The 20,235-nt window shown below is 61.9% G+C and overlaps 1 protein-coding gene across 2 annotated transcripts in view; it reads left to right on the top strand.

Moving 5' to 3' along the window:
- Positions 1-3,152: 3,152 nt before the first annotated feature.
- The window catches only part of PRKCZ (protein kinase C zeta), a 93,424-nt gene continuing 76,341 nt past the window's right edge, over positions 3,153-20,235 (top strand). Inside the window, exons 1-4 of one of the 2 annotated variants that reach the window (XM_064494164.1) lie at positions 3,153-3,259; positions 6,569-6,690; positions 7,594-7,683; positions 9,046-9,096. In XM_064494164.1, the coding sequence (XP_064350234.1) occupies positions 3,189-3,259; positions 6,569-6,690; positions 7,594-7,683; positions 9,046-9,096 (334 nt within the window). In that variant the 5' untranslated portion in view covers positions 3,153-3,188. The remainder of the gene's footprint in view (positions 3,260-6,568; positions 6,691-7,593; positions 7,684-9,045; positions 9,097-20,235) is intronic. The other variant, XM_031463845.2, reaches the window with a different exon arrangement.

Below are 20,235 nucleotides of genomic sequence, written 5' to 3'. Positions count from 1 at the left end.
CCAAAGCAGGAGCCTCCACCTTCTGGGGGCCTCAGGAAGTATTCTGAACACCACAGGTGACACACGTGCCCTCACCCTGGCCTGGGGCTGGACATGGTCAGAGATCCCTCTCCTGGAATAGGCCTTTCCCCTTCCCCAACCCCATGGAGAGCAGAGGCCCCACCCTCCAAAGCTGGCTGACCCCAAGCAGACAGTACCTCCCCTCCAGCCTTTCTCACCAGGACTGGGGGCTGAGGTTCCCATGTGGCATTCAGGTCTGCAGGTGGGGGCCAGTGACCACCAGGACACCCAGGACACCTGGGGCCCCCACCCTGGCAAGGGCTTCCCTGGGTAGAAACAGCTCTTGGGCCAGACTTGGGCTGTCATGTCGGGGGGCCTGGGATGGGGCATGTCCAAGAAATGTGCCCAGTGACAGGGCCGCTTGCTGGCTGGTCCTGTCTGCAGTGGGAAGTGGGCACGAAGAACTGGACTCACTGACCCCTCCTCGCTGACCTCACTGACCCCCACCACGCTGAGACAGGACAGCAGAATGCTGGGGGATACTGTGGGGCATCCTTGCTCCTCCCCAATTGCCAGGACGTGCCCATCCATGGCCATGAGCCAGGCTGGACTCACGACAGCCCAGGAGACACAGCCACCGTGCTGGCCAGGAGGCTGCATCCCACACGCTTGCTTCTGGGCTGCAGGGTCCTGCTCATTCCTGCGGCTCCCCTCCCTGGGCAAATGCTGGGCTCCACCCCCTTCACATGCAACTGACCGCCAGGGACCCCTCTGCCTGCGTTGGGGGTGGATGAAAACGGGCATCAGTGATGACGAGAAGACTCCAAAGAAGTGTGGGTCTGGGCACAGGTGCTCCCAGGAGATGGGATGGCACATGAGAAGGCCGAGGCCGATGCAGCTGGGTGGGCTGGGGCAATAGGAGACCACTTGGGAGGGCAGAAGGCCTGGGGTCCCTGAGGATGGAAACCACTGCAGGTTTTGAATGCCCGACAGACGGACATGGGCTGACTTATGTTTTACGGAAATTGGAGGCTGCTGCAAGAATCCCAGCATGGAGGGCGCGGCTCAGACCAGGTGGTAGCAACGGAAGTGGCCAGACGAGGCTGGAATCTGGGGGATGGGGGTGTGAGGAGGCAAAGGTAGCTCTGAGCTGAGAATGGAAAAAGGGCATGTCTGAGGGAGGTTTGGAAGCACGGGAGGGGTGAGGTGGGGGAATCTGAGCCTGGGGTGGTGCTTGGAGGTGGGCTTGAGCCGCTCAAGGGTCTCAGAGGACCAAAGAAGAGGTGGGGTTGGTAGGGGTGGGGTGGGGTGGCAGGAAGCAGCAGTGGGGGAGATGAGGAGAGGAGGGAGGGAGCAGAATCCTAGGGTGAGCACACTGTGAAGGGCCAACTAAGAAACAATCTGAGAATCGGCCATTGTATTTCAAACACAGGAGTTGGTGGTGATGGTGGGGGGAAGGGAGGGGCTCAGAGAAAGTGCAGGAGAGATAAAGTGGAGACAAGGGCTGCAGACAGCTCCAGGCAGGAGTTTTGTTGTGAAGAACTGAGAAATGGACCGATGGGTGGACGGGTGTGGGGTGCAGACTTTTTTTGTTTGTTTGTTTGTTTGTTTGTTTTCAAAGACGGGAACGTTCACAGCAGCTTAATTAGTGAGCAGTGGGCTGTCAACAGGTGTCTCGGCGGCCATCTCTGAGGAGAGCATGGGTTCTGTGACCTGTGTCTACTTGGTTCTCCAGGGACACCCCAGCACCTGGTACCAGGAGGCGCTAGGAAGCATCTCTGGAATGAAAGTGTGTGAATGGGAATTCTTACAATTGTCCAGGTGAGGAGTGGCTTACCTAGGGCCGGAGTCCAGGGTCAGAGGTTGCCAACAGGGTGGGGTAGGGAAGGGGAGGGAGGCAACGGGTTCTGCAGGGGCGGCAGGGATGAGGCAGCCGCAGACCTCTTGAGTCTGGAGTGCCCACCTGGGCCCCGCAAACTGCAGGTTTGGGCTCCCTGGGATGCAACCAGCAAGGGATGGGTTCCTCAGGGAAAACCGGATCCCGCGTTTAAGGGGAATGCAGGCACCTGGGGGGCGGGGGTGTGGGTAGAGTTCGAGGCGACGGTCCAGAACAAATGCACGGTGTTAGTAAGACCCAAAGAAGCTGTGGATTCAGAAGTGAAGGTCAAGAGCGACCTGCACAAACGCGGTTTCCTTGTCCTGGACCGAGGAGTGGACTGGAGCAGAGGGGGAAGGCTAGCGAGTGTAGACAAACCTTCCGCAGCGGGAGGAGGGCGGCTGGGGCCGGGAGAACCAGCTGAACCCGCACCTGCCTGCGGTGACCTTCGCCGGGTTCTCTGCTCCTCGCAGTCTCCGCGTCTGTAAGCTGGCCGGACGCGGGTCACCGCAGTCTGAGCGCCGTTCGGAGTCAAAGGTCTGAGCGGCTGCCGCACTCCTCTAGGGAGACCCCTCCCCGCTGTCCCCTAGCTCAGCGGCTCTCAGACTAGCGCTCGCCCCGAATTCCCCGGGCTTGTTAGCAAAGACTGCTGGAGTTTCGACTCAACCAGTCTGGGTTGGGCCGAGGGCCCGTATTTCCAATAAGTTCCCAGGGCGCGCAGCCCAGGGGCCCCACCTGGGAACCGCGGCCCCGAGAGCCCACTTCACCGAGGGGCCAGCGCGCGGGGCGGGCGTGGGGCGCGCGTTGCCGGGCAGAGCGGGGCCGCACGCGCTCCCATTGGCCGCAGGTGGGGCCGCGCCCCGCCCGACAGGTAGTCCGCCCAGCGCCGCGCTATTGGGCCGAAGCCGCAGGGTCCCCCGGGGATTGGCCCAGGTGGCGGCCCCGCCTCGCCCTCATTGGCCGCAGGTGCCACCGCCCCCGCCCCGGGTCCGCCCGCCCCGCCGATTGGCCGCCGGCTGGGTCTCGGGTCAGCCATGTTCGGACCCCCCCGCCGCCGGCGAGCCCTGACGCCGGACTCCGTGCGCGTCCCCCGAACCCCCTGCGCGCGCCCGTCGGCCGCGCCCCCGCCCTGCCCCGCCCGCCGCCAAGTTCCGCGGAGTTGGCGGGACTCGCGTCCCTCGGACCCTGCGCCGCGCGCTCCCTTCCGCGTTCCACCGTCGGTCCCACCTGCGCCGCGGCCCGGCCGCTGGGGCTCCGCGCCATGGCCCGAGCGTCCGGGGCGCGGCGCTGACGGCGGCCGGCGGAGCGCGCCATGCCCAGCAGGACGGGCCCCAAGATGGACGGGAGCGGCGGCCGCGTCCGCCTGAAGGCGCACTACAACGGGTGAGCGCGAGCGTCGGACGGCGGAGCCCTGCCCGGGCCGGGGGCGTGTGCGTCGAGGCCCGCGGGACGGAGGGCCGAGCCGGCGCCGGGAGCGGCCCCCGATCGCGCCGGCCGTCGGGGACCGTGTCGCCGCTACTTCGGGAGGCCGAGGGCTGTGGGCAGCCGGCCGTGGCGCAGGAGGGGTGGGACCGCGAGGCCACTCTGGGCGGAGGGGCGTCCCGGGAGGTCCTGACGCGCCAGCGCCTAGCGGCGGCGCCGGGCGAGGTGGGCGCTCCAGCGGGCTCGCTTGGACGTCACCGGCGGGAGAACTCGCGGGCAGGGCGGGGTCGCCGGGCCCGGCTCGGAGCGCGGCGGCCGCAAGGGTCTCTCCCTGCCTGGAGGAGATTTTCCTGGGCCCGGACTTGCCCGAAGGACCCTGTGGCGCCGGAGGCGGGCGTCGGGCACGGTCCACAGCCCCGGGCACCACTGTGTTGAGTGTCTCCCTGGAAAGTTCGTCAGAACATTAAGCCACAGACCCGTAAGGACGAAAGTTTCTCTCAAACTGTGAAAACTAACAGTTTTAAAAATCGAGGTTTTCCTGAACTTTTCCCAATTTACCGAGTCAGAGGTCTCCGTTTAACAAAAGTTTATTGACCGGAGAAGGCCAGGTGCGGTGAGTCCCCGGCGGTTGGACGAATGGAGGGCGCCTGGAAGGGCTGGGGCGCGGTTCCTTTGGTGACTGGACCTTTGGGACAGCCTCCGGGCCCTGCGTCCGCGCACTGCGCCCTGGATTCGACCTGCCTCGTTGTGAAGTGGGGCGAGGGGGCCTCACGGGGGTCAGTGACCAGAGCGCCTGGCCTGGCCCAGGAAGCGCTGGGTTCTTGGCCACCGGAGACCAGAACCCCTCTGCCCCTTCTAGCGCAGTGCAGACGGCGCTCATCGGAGAGCTAGGCGCCTTTGCCGCTGCTTCCCACCTGTCTTGGACTCCAGACGCCCGAGATCAGACGGGCTGCTCCCAGGGTCGCCTCTGCTGGGGGAAGGGGAAGGGAGCCGAACACTGGCCCGCAGTTGAACTTGGTGGTCCCCACTGTGGTGCACCCGAGGTGGGGCTTCAGGCTCTTGACCGGGTGACCACACCTTGTCTGGGTGTCTGTCAAGCCTCTCCTCCTGCCCTCTGCTGTCCTCAGCCTGATCACTTGGGAGCGGGGGGGGGGGGGGGGCGGCGGGGGGGCAGAATTGGTGGCAGAGCCCCACCGAAGGATTTCTGAGGGACGCTGGGCCAGCGCACCTCAGGAGGTTGGGGAATCTTGTCTTCTCTCCTGGAAGGATGGGCTGAACTGGCGAGATGCCAGCTAGGTCCTGGTCCTCATACTGGTCCTTCCTGCTTGCCCACTGCAAGGAACGGGGGTCTCAGTATCAGACATGGTCGTCCTCCCTGTCTGGAGCCATGGGATTGAGCAGCAAGCGGCTTTTGGAAAAATCAGAGTTGATTCCTAATGAAAGGAAGTCCACGCCCGGAGAGGCCAGGGGGTGGGTGGGAACCGGACCCCCTGCCTTCCCCCAGGCCCCTCCAGCACTGAGCCCGGGATGGAGGTGGGTGAGGCTGGAGTCTTGGGCAGAGTTCCCCGGAGCCCCTGGGAGTTCTGGCTGGGCGGCTGCTGGTCCTGTCCCTCGCCCCTCCCTCCCCTCCCTGGCTAGGGCCCCTGGAGAGTGCTTTGGTTACCGAGGGATATGTGACCTGTTGAGTCCGGTTTCCCCAGGCTGATGGGGCCACACCCTACACTTTTCCTCTTCCTTCCATTCCCAACCTCTGCTCCTTCCTCTCTCCTCCCCTCCCGCTCCTCTTTCCCTCCTCCCTGTCACACCCCCCCCACTTCTGCCCCAGGCTCCACCATTCCTTCCCAGTCCAGCTTGCGCTCGCTCACTCCTCCCCGTGCTCTTCCCAAAGTGCTCCGTGCTGGTGCCTCTCCCCCGGGACTGTCTGAGTTGGCAGACTTAGTCCTCAGAGCCCAGCACTGACGCTGGCACTGGAGAGCACCCACCAAGAACCGTGCTCACTGATCCAAACCCCGCAGGTCCAAGTGGAATTCTCTGCTGCTGCCTCCGGGAGGGAGGTTATTTTTAAGCAGCAGGGTCAGGAGCTGAGATGTGTTGAAGACACTGTTCTTAAAGGGGGGGGGCTTCAGCGGCTCCCACTGGCGATGGCTTCTCCTGGTTGTCCTTTCCCGTCCCCCCACCTCCGCCACAGTCCCTCCAAAAGCTGGAGATCAGGGCCTCCCCCTCCACCAGCTGGGCCTTTGCAGGGCGTGTAGTCACCGGAGTCTGAAGTGGGGTCCAGCAGCTCCTGTGTCTTCAGGGGGTCCCTCGGTTGGGTGTGGAGACCCTGTTCTGCCAGGCTGAGTCTCAGAAGACCGCTTTTGTGAGATCGCAGAAACTTTTGACACAACACTGTAAACGAGCTATACTTCCATTAAAAAAAGAGAGAGAAAAAAAAATCACAGACACAGCTAGGCAGCGCCGCAGTCTCTCCAGCTCCAGCTTGTCCAGATCCTTATCAAGGGCCTGCTCTGTGCATGGCCCAGGGCTGGATGCTGGGGCCTGGTCCCCTCCCAGGCACCCAGGGAACGACAGTCCTTCAGGCGGTTGCCTGACCGTCCTGAGCTGGCAGCCTCAGGGGGCCCTGTTTGCTCAGAGGGGCTGCCTGACTCAGGTTCGGGAGGACATTGGGCGTGGGGGTGGGACGGCCCCTCCCCGTGCATGCTGAAGTCCTGCCCTGGGTGGGGAAGAGCTGAATTGCTGTGGCTGGTGATAGGCCTGGTGTCCAGGGGCCCAGCCTCGTGTCAGGGCTTCCAGACTGCTAGGGGCCACTGCCTGGCCTCTAGGCCCTGAAGCACTGGCCGGGGGGAGGCTAGCTTCCACTTAGGGGCGGAACTGCGGGGTGGAGGGGTTCGTGGCACAGGGAGAGGTAAAAGGTGAAGGGATGGCAGACAGACTTCCAGGGCTCCTGTCGCAGGTGGACCGGTGGATGCTGGGTCAGGGGCGAGTGTGCCTGGTACCGGTGTGGGTGACCCAGGGTGTTGGGGTGGGTGGGAGTGGGGGCTTGGTTTCTGGAGCCCCCACTGATGGACTGGGTGAGCCCTCTGTGTCTCAGTTTCCCCATCTGCCAGGATGCTACAGGCTGTGGTGCAGGTGGGCTGTGCTGGTCCCCGAGGAGCACGTGCTGAGGGTCTTTGAGCAGATATGGCCAGTTCCAGCAGGAAGGGGTGGGCAGCAGGGGGCCGTGATTTAAGCACACCCGGTGGTGAGACCTGTCCGTCCTCTTTGCCCCAGGGACATCCTGATCACCAGCCTGGACTCGGCCACCACCTTCGACGAGCTCTGTGAGGAGGTGAGGGAGATGTGCCGTCTGCACCAGGGCCACCCGCTCACCCTCAAGTGGGTGGACAGTGAAGGTAGGTTGGCATGTGTCCATCGGACTGTAAACCTCAGTCTGGGGAGGGGAGTGGGTGCGGCCCCTCGGGGGTAGGGGGAGGTGAAAACCCTGGGACTGAACTGGTCAAGTTTAACTAGCCAGCTTCCCCAGAGGGGACGTTGGAAACTGCTTCCTGGGAAGAGGTTGGCAGCAGGCGCGTGGAGGGCCTGGGTTTAGGGGTGGGAGGTGAGTGTCCCCCTGCAAGGCCTGCCCTGGTCTTGGGCCCCAGGGAGAGGCTGCGGGCCCCCTACCCGCCATGGGCAGGCCCTTATCCTCCTTATGTAACCTTCCTTTCTCGTGTCCTCGGCTTTTCTGGTGGCCCTAGTGTCGCCTGGTCCCGCTCCGTTCCTCCTCTCTCACAGTCAGGCATGCTTGTGAGAAAGCAAAGGGTTTGGGTTTGGGGGACGGTCCAGGAGAGACCCCCTCCTCTGGATGACTGTGCCTGGCACTGTCAGCCTGGCCGCGGGGGACAGGGCAGACACTCTAGCTGCGCCCCTTCCGTCAGGGCCCGGCACGTGGGCGCTGGCTGTCTGCGTCTCTCTGCTCCTGTCCTGCAGCACAGGGCAGGGAGCCCTTCCGTCCAGTCTGGGGCTGCCTAGAAGAGTGTTCTCACTCACCCAAGCCGGGAAGCTAGCCCAGCTTCGCTCCGAGTGGCTTTCTTAGCTCTGCGTGGACTCGCTTCCCTGGGGGTTGGGGGACTCTGAGGCGGGGCTTGGACAGATGACTTGCTAGTCTGGCTGCTCTGGGACCCGCCCGCTCTGCTCTGGGCCACCAGTCACCAGCAGCAGGACTTTGCCTTCCCGAACTGGGGCCTGATGCCCGCCATCCTGAGCCCCTTGGCTTGGGCCTGCGGTGGCCTCAGCAATGTCTCCTGCCCGCCCAGGTGACCCCTGCACTGTGTCCTCCCAGATGGAGCTGGAGGAGGCCTTCCGCTTGTCCTGTCAGCACAGGGACGAAGGTCTCATCATTCACGGTCAGTGCTGGCCGGCGGGGCGGTCTGGGGAGCGGGGGGGCACCTCCTTGGCCATGGGCGTCTTTGTCGGGCCGGACGCCACACGGAAGGTCACAGTTTGAGATCTTAGCGTGCCAGAGAACGTGCGGATGTGGAATAGGGTGCAGTTTGGCTTTGCTTTTTTCTCTGTCACGTTTTATCACTCCAGATACAACTGCTCTTCCCGGCAAAAAGGCAGAAACCCTCTTCTCCGGGCGAGTGCGCCTGGCCTTAGCCTGGGTGCCGGGGGCAAGACGGGGACTCTGCTGCGCCTCTTCTGTCAGATCGTGGCTGCAGAAGCTGGGCTCCGGCTGTCGGCTCTCACCACCCTTGTTTCCTGGGGGCCGGTATTGTCGGGGGTGTCAGTAGCCTGGGCTCGTTCATCTGCCCTCACCCTTCCCGGAGCTCCGAGGGTCTGGGACCCACGTGCCTGCAGGCAGAGCAGGGGACAGGGCTGCAGCCCTGCTCCGGGCTGGACAAGGCCCTCCCTCTGGCTTCCCCTAGGCTCACAGCCTCCCTCAGCCGGTGAACCTCAGCACTGGGCACTGTTCTCGATTCAGGGTAGCCGTTGCACTGAGGGCTTCAGACCGCGCCCCCGGTGTCTGCGGGACTGCCCACTTGGCTCCGGCAGCGTGGCCGCCCTGGTGCAGCTCGTCCTCGTGCGCGGGGCGCCGGCAGCTGAGCCCAAGAGCGGGGGCTGGAGCGCAAAACCGGGCGGGCGGGTGGTTAGAATACGCAGCTTTTGTAGCCCTTTCTGTGCCTGTGGCTAAATGTGAAGCCTACCGCAGGCCTCGTTTTTGGGGTGGTGACATCTGTGCGTTGGTTCTCAGCATTACAAAGTTTGGTGCTTTTAAAGTTCCCTTTACCTTTTAGTTAGGAGAAAGGCATTCAGCTAAGATGTATCGCGCGAGCTTCTGTTTAGTGGCTCATCGTGGAGGCTCCAGGTGTATTTAACATGCTGAGTTTTGAGCTCCTTCTTGAGTGAGAAGCAGTGGGATGAGTGTGCTTTCAAAAGTCAGTGTTCAGAGGAGCGTCAGTTCTTGCCCATCTCCATGCTGATTTATCAATACAGACCAGTTCTCCTCCGACGGCTGTCAGCCGGGTCTCTGACTGCTTTTTCCCCTGGATTTTTCAGGGCATCTCCAAGTCTTATCAGAGGGCACTTGGCACCTTGTTACCTGTCGATGTACTGGGTTCCAAGGCTCATTAACGAGCATCTCCCGAGAGTGGGCTCTCACCACGAGTGGGCTTTGTGGGCAGGTGCGTCCGGTCAGCCTGCCCCAGAGCAGGGCTTCTCGCGAGGCCGCAGTGGCACTGACGCACTGTCTCTCTCTCCCTGTGCAGTTTTCCCCAGCATCCCCGAGGAGCCAGGCATGCCCTGTCCGGGAGAAGACAGTGAGTACCACCTCTCTCCCACGGCGCGGGTCGTGGCCACAGTGGAGGTGTTGGTGCGGTGTGCCGGGAGGGGGAGGGTGGGTGATGGGTGGCCCGCGGCTCCAGTGCCCCTCGTGGGGCATCTAAAGGCAGAGTGGGCAGCTGATGTGACCGCATGTGGGGTTTTCACTGGTGCCTCTCTGCACTTGGCTGAGTGTGTGTTCTGGCCAACAAGCCTGCCATCAGAGAGGGCACTGGCTTGGTCTGTTGGTGGCACAAGGGAAAGTCCAGAACATGGCCTGATCTCCCCCTGGTGGGAAGGGCCCTGGCTGTGACAGCTGGACGCTGGCCCCGTGCCCCTGCTCCAGCGACGACCACCCCAAACCTGGTGATCGGCCCCTCCAAGTCCATACTGGCCCCCGAGTAGTCCGCCCCAACCCGTCCCTTGGGGCAGGGCACCCCTGGCTGGGGCGTAGAGAAACTTCACACCAGCCACGCAGACCCTGCTCGGCCTCTGGCCTGGGGTGGGGGGGGGCCTGGGCCACAGTGGGTGCGTGTTGAGTTCGTTCGCAGGACTGGGCTCAGCCCCCTTCCCAGCAGGGCGTCGTCACAGGGTGGGCTCCGGTTCAGGTCCTGGGTGGAACAGCGCCCTGTGTGGGGAGGAGCAGATTCAAGCAGAGGTGGGCCGAGCTTGTGTTGTCCATCGGACCCAGTGAACGTGTTCAGTGGGCAGTGAGCGTGTGAGTCTTGGATCTCGGGGAGGAGGTGGGGCTCGAGGTGGGTGTGGGGCCCTTGGCTCTGCAGAGGTTGTTGGAGGGAGCAGCCAGTGATCAGGACCGGGCTCTGGGGTCCCCCAAGGAGAACGGGGGGCCCTGGAGGGGCGCCAGCTAGGCCGTGGAGATGTCTGACCGTGGCATCCTGGCACGGGGGTCTAAAGAGGCCAGAACCGCCCAGGGGGTGGTGGAGGTGCTGCCATGGCAGGTGGACATGGTGGTGGACGTGAGGGGCCTCTCGGGGAGGGCGGGTGGGTGGAGGAGCCCCAGTGCGTCCTGTCTGGGAGGCAGATGACGGGCCAGTGTCAGACAGTGGTAATAAAGAGGTGGAACGGGGACCTTGAGATTCTGAGGCCTGGAAGCCACGCTGAGAAGCAGGGTGGGGAGCCAGTTCCATGGGTAAGCACCGCTCAGCAGCTAGTCCAGCCTGGGTGGAAGACACCAGGCCGCCTGGTCCCGGATGGCAGGTACTGGTGTGCACCTGTGGTTCTGCCGTGAGTGGTGTCGGTCCGGGAGAACATTTAGTGGGTAGGACTTGCAATGGTGCTGGGAGGCAGGTGGGCCAGCCGGGAGTGGACTTCATGGCAAAGCTGGCTGGCAGGAGCCCAGGCGGCCGGAGAGGAGCCCGTTGGTGGGGGGCTCGGAGCCAGGTGGATTTCGGGGTCCTCCACCCCCACGAGGCTGCCCCCATCCCTCCCTCTGGGTGCCCACATCTCATGGAGAGGGACGAGCACCCTAAAGGAGCAAAGTTACACTTTTGACAGTTTATATGTCTTTTTGGACACACAAATAATAAAATAAAATAGACGTTCCTGCTGGAAAGGTGGGGGTCCCCTCAACTGTGCTCTGTGGGAGAGGCCCCCCAGCTGGATTTATTTGTGACCCAGATGGCTTTGAACCATGGTGACAGACTTGTGCTTACCTGCCCAGAGATGTTACCAACAGCCCACGCTGCCCGTGGCGCTGGGGACACCCAGGCATTTCTGCGTCTCAGCCTCCCATCCGTCCGGTGTCCCAGAAGCTGGAGCTGGCCGTCAGCTGAGCCCGGGGCCCTGGCAGAGCTGGCCCGAGAGTCCTGGGTCTGCCCTTTCTGCCACGACCTCCCTGCCCTCCTTGTGCCTCCCTGCCCTCCTTGGTGTATCCCCGTGTGGACGCCGCTCTGCCCTGGGCTCGCTCTCCCCTCCACCTTGTGTGGGGGTTGGTGATCGGGTTGGCTCGGCTGCTGCAGTGCTGGTGTGGGATCATGGGGGTCACGGTGTCCGAGGGCTCGGGGTGAGGTGGACGTGGGGTGACATGCAGATGAAGGCCGCGTCACTGTGGGGGAATGTGGGGAATGTGGCTCCGTCCTGCAGGTGAGCAGGTCCTTGAGATGCTCTCCAGGGGCGGCTCTGAGGCTCCAGCCGCTCTGTTTTGTTGGAACGCTCCTCTGGCGCTGCGGCGAGGCCGGGCACTGGGGTGAGAGGCTGACAGGCGGCGAGGGCTGGGTGCCCTCCTCTGCTCTGCTCGCTGACGCAGCTGTGCTGCTGATCTTGGACAGTAGGACTGCCCCGCTCTGGTCCCGGCGGCCCGGGTGCTCTGTGGGATTCTGGCACCTGCGTGGGAGCCGTGTTCACGGGTTCCTGGGTTCCTGGCCAGGTGAGTGAGAGGGGTCAGGCTGGTGGGATCTGGGTCAGGACCACGTGGGGAGGGCTGGTGGGACAGACGCACTGTGGCCGGGGACGGGCAAGTGGAGGAGGCAGCCACGCGGTGGCGCGGGCATGTCCCGCGGGAAGCGCCGCGTCGCCCCAGCCGAGCCTGTGTTCATGTCCGCAGAGCACCTTCCGGCACCTTCTGTTCAGGTTGTCAGTCTGCATTTAGTTGGTTCAATGGAGTTTTTAAAAAATTGTTTAAAGTACACATAACGTAAAATCGACTACATCACACTGAACAAGTCAGTGGCGTTTGGTGCATTCACCATGCTGTTCGTCCGCCACCCCCACTGCCGGCAAACTGCACTGGGCAAGGAAAGCCCACGCCCGCCTGCAGTCGCTGCTTCTCCTTCCTCCGCTGGCGCCTGACCCCCGCCAGGCTCCGCGCTGCCTCTGGGTCTGCCTGCGCCAGACATTTCGTGTCAACGGAACGTGTGACGTGTGGTCTTTTGTCACTGGCTTCTGACATTGGCGCGATGTTCTCAGTCCACCCGTGTGGTAATGTGTATCGGAACTTCATTCCTTTTTTCCTCCCAGTTTTTTTTTACTGTGGTGAAGTACACATAAAACTTACCATCTTAACCATTTTTCAGTGTACACTTCATCGATACTAACTGGATTCACATTTTTGTGCGACCGTCACCACCGTCTGGTCACAGAACTCTTCCATCTTCCCAGACTGAACTCAGTCTCCGTTAAACACTCACTCCCTGGCCCCAGTCCCTGTACCCATCTCCTCCTTCCTGTTTCTAGGATTTTGACTCCCCTAAGGACCTCAAGAAAGGGGTCACACCAGATTTGTCCTTTCGCGATTGGCTCACGTAACGTCCTCAGGGTTCATGCAGGTTGTAGCAGGCGTCAGCGTTTCCTTCCTTTTAAAGCCTGAATAACGTTCCCTTGTGAGGACGGACCACGCTCTGCTCCTCCGTCTTCTGCTGATGGGCACTTGGGTTGCTTCCATGTCTTTAGCTCCCGTGAGTCTTGCTGCCGTGAACGTGGGTCAGGAGCTTCTCCTTAGGACGCTGCTCCCTGTCCTTTCGGGCACATGACGTGCACGTGGGATTGCTGGGTTGTTTGCAGTTGTTTCTTCAAGTTTTCGAGGCGCGTCGACACCGCTTTCCATGGCAGCTGTACCGTTCTTCGTCCCCACCAGCGGTGCACGCGGTTTCCGTTTCTCCGTGTCCCCGCCCACGCTGGTTGGTTTCCGTTTTGGCAGTAGCCGTCCCAGCGGGTGTGAGGTGGGGCCCCGTAGTTTGGATTTGCGTTTCTTTGACAGCCAGTGATGCTGAACATCTTTTCACGTGTGTGTCTTCTTTGGAGAAATACCTGTTCCAGTCCTTTGCCCGTTGTGAAGTGGGCTGTTTGTCTGTCGTTGCGGAGCTGCAGGAGTTCTTTGCGTGTTCTGGACATGAACCCCATACCAGATACAGGATTTGCAAGTATCTTCCCTGTTCTGTGAGGTCTTTTTTACTTTGTTTATAGTGTTACTTGATGAACAAAAAGTGCACTTTTCCATGAATTTGTCTATTTTTCTTTTGTTGCCTGGGCCTTTGGTGTCACACCCAAGAAATCGATGCCAAACCCCATGTCTGGAAGCTCTGCCCTATGTGTTCTTCTAAGGGGTTTATAGTTTTAGATCTTGCAGTTAGGTCTTTGGTGCATTTGGAGTTCATTTCTGCGTGTGGTGTTATGTACAGGTCCAGCGAAATTCTTCTGTGTGTGGACACCCAGTTTTCCCAGCACCGTGTGTTGTGAAGACTGACCTTTTCCGCACTGAATGGTCTTGGCGCCCTTGTTGGAAATCATTTAACCACACGTGTGAGGGTTCATTTCTGGGCCGTGTATTCTATTCCGTAGATTTGTCTTTATACCACACTGTTTTGGATACTGAAGCTTTGCAGTAAGTTTTGAAATCAAGGATTGTGAGTTCTCCAGCTTTGTTCTTTGTGAAGATCTTTTTGGCTATTCTGAGTCCCTTGAGATTCCACGTGAATTTTAGGATTTTAAAAAAATTCCTGCCAAAAAAAAAATCATTGGGTTTTGATAGAGATTGCACTGATTCTTTAGATCACTTTGGGTTCTGTTAGCATCTTAGCAGTATTAAGTCTTCTAATCCACGGACGGGTGTCTTTGCACTGACTTGTGTGTAACTCCTCTCAGCACTTCTACAGTTTTCAGTGTACAAGTCCGTCACCCTGTTAGGTGTGTCCTTAAGCACTTTATTCTTGATGCTAACGTAAATGGAACTATTTTCTTAACTTTCCTTTTTGGGTTGTTTCATTGCTAGTGGATAGAAATGCAACTGATTTTTGTGTGTTGACTTCGTATCCTGCTGTTCTGCTGAATTCGTTTATTCTGACAACTTGTTTGCAGAATCGTTGAGAGTTTTCGATGTCATCTGTGAACAGAGGGAACTTTACTTCCTCCTTTTCGGCTTATATGCCTTTCGCTTTTCTTGCCTAGTTGCTCTGGGTAGAACTCCCAGCGCCGTGTCGAGGAGAACGGGCGCCGGTGGGCGTCTCTGTCTTGTCCCAGCCCGTGGAGGAGAGTCTTCCGTCCTCGGCCGTTGAGGTGGCGTTTGCGGTGGCCTTTCATGTCTGGCTTTTATTGTGCTGAGGGGGCTTCCTTCTGTGACACATAGGAGCGTCTTTTGTCATTTATTAGGAGTTCCGTGAGTTTCTGCTAACGAGGTGAATTAGGGTGGGGCCCCTGCTGGTCTCAGGATGAGGCTGGTCGCCCACAAGACCGAGAGATTAGAGGGCTGGAACTTGAAGGCTCGCCCCTGTGGCCTCCGGGGAGGAGTGAGGGGTAGGAGGTTGAGCATTTTTTCCGTTCTGTGAGGGTCTCCAATTGCCGGTGACTTGATCAACCGCGATCTTCTAGGTCCTTAAGCTGTGAAGTCCGGCTGCCGGTCTGAGCCCCCCTTGCTTTCCAAGGCAGTGGGTCTCCCTCCCTCCGCCCCTCTGCATCCCTGGGGCCTGGCATGCTGCGCCCTGACTTCCCTCATGCTTTCTTCTCTGGCCGCCAGCCGTCTAGGAGCGTGTCCCCTACTTTCCACACACTCATGAATCCCCCGGCTTTCCTTCTGCTGTTGGTCTCCCACTTGTCCTGCCGTGGTCGGAGGAGACGCTTCGGACGATGTCTGCCCTGGGGAGCGTCCCACGGGCACCGGGGGGGGGGGGGCGCTGTTGCTGGGGCTGGGGCCGCTCGTGTGCCCGGCGGCTCCCCTTGGTCCACCGCGCGCTTGAGGCCTCGCCGTCCTTGTCTGACGTCTCTCCGGCCGTCCCATCATCGCTTCTCGTGGCTGGAGAGTCTCCCTTCAGGTGTTTCTGTCCCGTTCTGTGTCCCCATTCGCTTGTCGATGCACATTCGGGTCGTCTCTGCCCTTCGGCTCTTGTGAACACCCGTGCGTGCACAGGTTGAAGGGTTTTACGGTGCTGAGTCGGCAGCTTTGTTCTGGCCACAATGTCAAGGACTTTTCGAGGACTTTTCGAGTCTGTGCGTGTCGAAGCATGTTCAGGGTAAAGTGTCAGCAGGGCCCTGTGAGGCACCCCGCTTTCGGAGGGCGTGGCTTCAGTCTGGTTCCGGGTCCTGCATGAGGAGCGCTCAGGGGCCCCACGCTGCTTGTCACGTGCAGGCGGCGGAGGTGGACGTGCCGTCGGGTCAGGCGGGAGGCCAGGCTCCCTGCTGTCGTCACCAAAGGCCTGGTGGGAGCTGAGGGACCGGGGAGGGTCCTTCCCACCAGGTGGAAGTGCATTTCCAGGGCATCCGGGGTGGCGCGCGGGGCACAATGAGGACTCAGAGTCCTGTAGGTTTGGTGGGCCTGGCAGTGACGTCCTCAGCACGGCAGGACCTGCGGGCTGGTGAGCCAGTGGTGGCCGGCTGGTTTGTTGGGCACAGGAGTGTTGCGGCAGCACCGGGGTCTGAGGGAGGTCCACCTGCTGGCTCCAGGCCGGTGCATAGGCAGCCCAGGGCCGAGAGGAGGGCGGGCAGCAGCACAGAGAGGCTCCGTGACCTGGGGCCCCGCTGCCACCCGCGTGCTCCATCCGCGTTGTCCGCCTTGTGTGGATGGGTTCTCCCTGCCCTGCCTGCCGCCAGGCGCCTCGTCCAGCCTCTGCGCACATGGAAGTATTGCTGTTGGATTTCTGTCTGCTCAGATCTCGTAACACCTTCCCTTCTGGCCGCCCCAAGCGGCAGAAACGCTGTCTCTTATGCTTCAGTCTTAGGTCCATCCAAGACATATGCCAGGGTTGGCCTGGTGTCTGGCTGGACTGTCTCCTCTCCGTCTCCTGTGGCCAAAGCTCCAGGTCTGTGCTCCACCCCTCTAGCCAGGGACTCGGGGAGCCTGTGGGACATTCGGCACACAGACCTGGGCCGTGGCCCCCGAGGGCGGGTGGTCACTGTGACGGACAGCAGGGGGCAGGCCTGGGGAGGGACGGCAGGGACTGGGCAACAGGCGGCCACCCCCTCACCCCGCCCCGATGCCTCATGGCATGTTTGGGGGTGGGGTAGGTTCCTGGGGCCACACAACCAAAAACCACGAGCTCAGAACAGCCTGGAGGTGGAGCCTGTGGGAGGCTCTGGGGGAGAACGTGTTCCAGCCCTTCTGGTCACTGCTGGTGGCGGCCGCCCCACTCTAGCCGCTGCCTCCCTCCATCCTCCGCGGCATCTCCCCTCCTGTCTGCCTGTCTTTCCTCCCCCTCTTACGAGGACGTGTCCCTGGATTTCGGGCCATTCAGTGAACCGGACGACCTCCAGGCCCGTACTTCATCACGTCTGTGAACCCCTGCAGGTTCCGGGGGTGAGAATGTGGACCGTCGGTCGGCTGCATTCAGGTGAGACACCCCCCCCGCACTGCGTGGATGGGGTCTGTCCCCGGGAAACGCCCTCTGCCCAGGGTTTCTGCAGGCCTCTGGCGTGAAGCCTTGTGGCGGAGGCCGTGTGGATTTGCGGGGAGCCCAGTGCCCTTGCAGCATTTGGGCCGGGGTCCCTTGCGGAGCTTTGAGAGGTGGGTGGGCCCCTGCGTCGGACAGTGGGTGGTAGATTCACACCAGGCCCGCCAGGGGTGCGGGCCCCCCTCGTGACACAGGGTCCCTGTGAGCCACCTGGGGGCTGTGGTCTGTGTGCGGCTAGTGCGGGTGGTCAGGAACACCACCTGGGCTTGTGGACAGCTGTGGGTTTGGGAGGCACGTCCATAGGGCCTCCGGCAGTGGCAGGCCCAGCAGGGCTGAGCGTGGCCAAGACCTTTGCCCGTTTTCCCACGGACACTGGGGCCCTGCTGCCCAGTTGCTGCTGGCCCACTGCCCTGTCAGCCCCTTCAAAGGCCACTGTCCTTGATGTCTGGCCACCCTCCTACCCATGTGATCGGACCCCCATCGGCCACTCCTGCCGGCCCCTCCTCTGTAGGCGCTTTTCCTGGGGACCTGACTCCAGCCTGGGGGGCTGTGGCCCGGGGGGGTGACGGACAGCTGGAGCGAGTCCCCCGCCGGGGGGCGGCATCACCTTCCTGGAAGGTGCGGCAGCCGTGCGCTGTGTGTCATTTGCCTGCACACGTGAGTGACAGGGGCGTCCCTGGACTGTTTGGTGGGCTGTTTGCTGGGTTGTTTGGTGGGCTGGCTGGTTTAGGACCGGCCCCCTCCAGCTTGCTCCCTGGGGAAGGCAGCCCACATTCCGAGGGGCGGGCAGCACGGCTTCCCCTGCAGAGGACCCTGCTTGTTGCCCGGGTGGCCCTTGTGTGGGGTCTGGGGCCAAGCACGGTGTCCGGGACAGCATCCCCAGGGGTGGGAGATTGTACCTGGGCCAGGACCGTGAGAAGCTGGGACCCTCTTCAGCCTTTCCCCTCTGGTCTGGTGGGGTCTGGAGTTGTAGCCAGGAGGGTGCTTGACCACTGGCTCTGTCTGTAACTCTGTCCCCTGCACAGCCTCTGTGGGCCGCCTGGGCTCCTCGCCTGTCAGGAGCCCCAGAAGCTCAGAGGAGTGGTGACGGTGGAGCGGGCTGGGTCAGGGCTGCTGAGGGACAGCCACGCGCTGCAGGGGCCACGGTGGGTTGTGAGCGGAGGAGCCTCCCTGCCAGGGCTGTGGGAGAGGAGGGGATCACGCAGGGCCTTAGCAGCACCCCCAGACCTGGGCTGCGGCCCCTCCGTCCCACCACCTCTCGCTCATCCGCCCACCTGTTGGGCCCAGAGCGGCTGCCCTGACTGTTCTCTGGCTCTGAAGCTCTGTGTGCTTCGGGACACACGCTGGGCAACTGCCCAGAGGCAGAGCTGGGCAGGGCGGGGCCTTGGCGGGGCTGCACCTCTGGTGGACACCCACCTGGGGAAACTAGGGTGGGCTCCCGGCAGGGGGTGCAGCTTCCTGTGCCTCAGTCTCCCACGCTTGCCCCGGGTGAGCACTGACAGAGTTCAGAAGGGCCCCGGGAACAGGCTGAGGGCCCAGGGAGCCCAGCTCGCCGCCTCCCCTGGCCCTGCTGGCCGATCAAGTGGGAGGTCGGTGCCCCAGCAGGTGCTGAAGGCCACCCAGCGTCCTCAGAGTGGGTGGGGGCCCGTGGTCGACGGGGTGATGGAGCAGGCACCGTGGGCTGATTACTGCGGAGTCCCACCAAGGTCCCTGGCGCCCCTCATTCCCTGGTTCTCGTAAGTGTGTGTTGTTTTTTTACAAATCCAGCCACGTTGTGTTTTGTCTCAGATTATTTGCAACAAAAGCTACTTTTCCACCTAAAATATGCTTGCAGTAAAAAAATTAGCCGTCTTCAAGTTTAGCCTGAGTTTTCTAGGGGCCTGAAGAGCTGGATGTTTTGGGACGGGTTGCAGGAGAGACATGGGCCGTGGGCAACAGCCGTGACGCAAAGCCGCTCGCACACGAAGCTTCTCTCTGACTCGGGCTGACTCTGCGTTCCCCGCGGAAGCCCGCTGTGGGCACGGCGGCCCCGGGGTGTCAGAGGTCCGCAGCCTCTGGGTGGGCACACCTCTCCTGCGAAGACCAGACAGCGAATGCCTGGGCTGTCTGGGCTCTCTGGGCTCGGCCGCAGCTGCTCAGCTGCTGCCATGGTGGGAAACCAGCTGAGACAGAAACGTTTCGTACAGACTCGTCCACGTTCACGTGTCTTGAAGTCCTGGGATTTAGATTTTCGTCAGCCCAGTGGGAAAGCCACCCCTACCTTGTCGTTCGCCAGCCTTATTTCCGGTGGAGGAAATTTGGGGACCTTCCACTCCAGTGGTGCGTCTGGTGCTGTGTTCATGGTTTTCATGTGTTACGAGATGCCCTACCTGGCCGGCTGGTCAGCCAGGGGTCAGAGAAGCTCCAGAGTGACTCCAGTCCATAGCTAGTGAAGGAGCTGGAGCTCGAACCCAGAGCCCTGGCCCGGACTCTGTGGTGGACACGAATGAGTGTGAGCCTGACACTGCTTATAACCTGGCGGGAGGTTTGAGCTGGGACACTTGCCTTTCCCAGCATGTGCGCCAGCTGGGGGTGGTGTGGAGGGTGGGGAGAAGTTCCTGATCCTTCCTGGCCCCCAGCCTGGAGCCAGCCAGGTAGGGTTGGCACGAGCACCAGGGCTCGTGGAAGCTGGACCAGGCCGGTGACCTTGGAATTGGAGGGAAATGGCTCAGTGCTCACCTTCCACCGGTGAGACCTGGATGCTGAGTTTTGAGGGGTCGAGGGTCTGCCCTGGCCAGTGTCGGCAGGACACAGGCCATGTGTCGGGGAGCCTTAGGCTGGGACAGGTGCGATTCCAGGCCAGTCACTCGATACTCACCTCCCTGTGTGTGGTGGCCCCGGGAGCTCTGTTCCCCCATTTCTGCCCCCTCCCCCCAAGCAGCAGCCACACAGAACCACCGCATGACCCAGGGCTCAGCTCGAGGACCTGACCCACAGCTTCTCTCCATCCCACCCCTCCAGCCACAGTGCCCAGGGCTCAGGGCCTCTGAGCATTTGGGCTGGACCTGTTGTTGGCCTCTGTGGACACAGGTCGGAGGTCGCCCGCACTCTGGTGGCCGCTGTGTCCCCGTGTCCTGGCCGGCGAGCCTGATCTGGCGAACCCAGGCCAGCTGGGCTCTGTCCCCACGGACGCTGGGTTTGAAAGGCTCTGGGAGGCCGAGCCATGGCCCTGCGTTCCCTTTCAGGACTGTCTCAGCACAGAGATGCTTGTTGTCCTGTGACGTCAGCTCCTCGATATCCAGGCCGTGTTTTAGTTGGTGCCTCAGCTGCTGGCTCCAGCTTCCCAGGGGAGCCGGGTACCACCCGGGCCTGGAGACATGAGGAGGCAGGGATGGGAGAGGCGGGGGACGGGCCGGCCAGCCTTCCTTTAAATATCTGAGCCCACCCTGCCTATTGTCGGGGTCCGGGGAGCAAGGGGCAGCGTTGGCGCATTGGAGGAAGGAGAATGCCTCCTTCCACGCCTGCCGCTCCGTAGAGCATAAAGAGCCTGAGCTGAGGAGGCAGGAGAAAGCCTGTGAGTAATGCCCGTCGCCCGTGCCTTCTCTGCACAGGCCGTGTGCGGTCAGCGGCCGAGGCCGCGAGTCCGCATCTCGGCTGGCCTGGCGGCCTGGCCCGCAGCCTCCCCTCTGCAGGGATGCTCCGAGCACAGGCGTGCGGGGGCCGCTGGCCCCAGGCAGGGTTGTGGCTGGAGCAGCTCCAGCCGAGTCGGGGGGAGGGGGGCAGTGCTGAGGGGCTCTTGTTTCTGAGGGGGCAGGTTTTGGAAAC

This window comes from Camelus dromedarius, chromosome 14, assembly GCF_036321535.1.
Source record: "Camelus dromedarius isolate mCamDro1 chromosome 14, mCamDro1.pat, whole genome shotgun sequence".
NCBI classification, from domain to species: domain Eukaryota; kingdom Metazoa; phylum Chordata; class Mammalia; order Artiodactyla; family Camelidae; genus Camelus; species Camelus dromedarius.
Note: the sequence above shows the minus strand (reverse complement) of the source record. Positions and strands in the feature narration are given on the sequence as shown.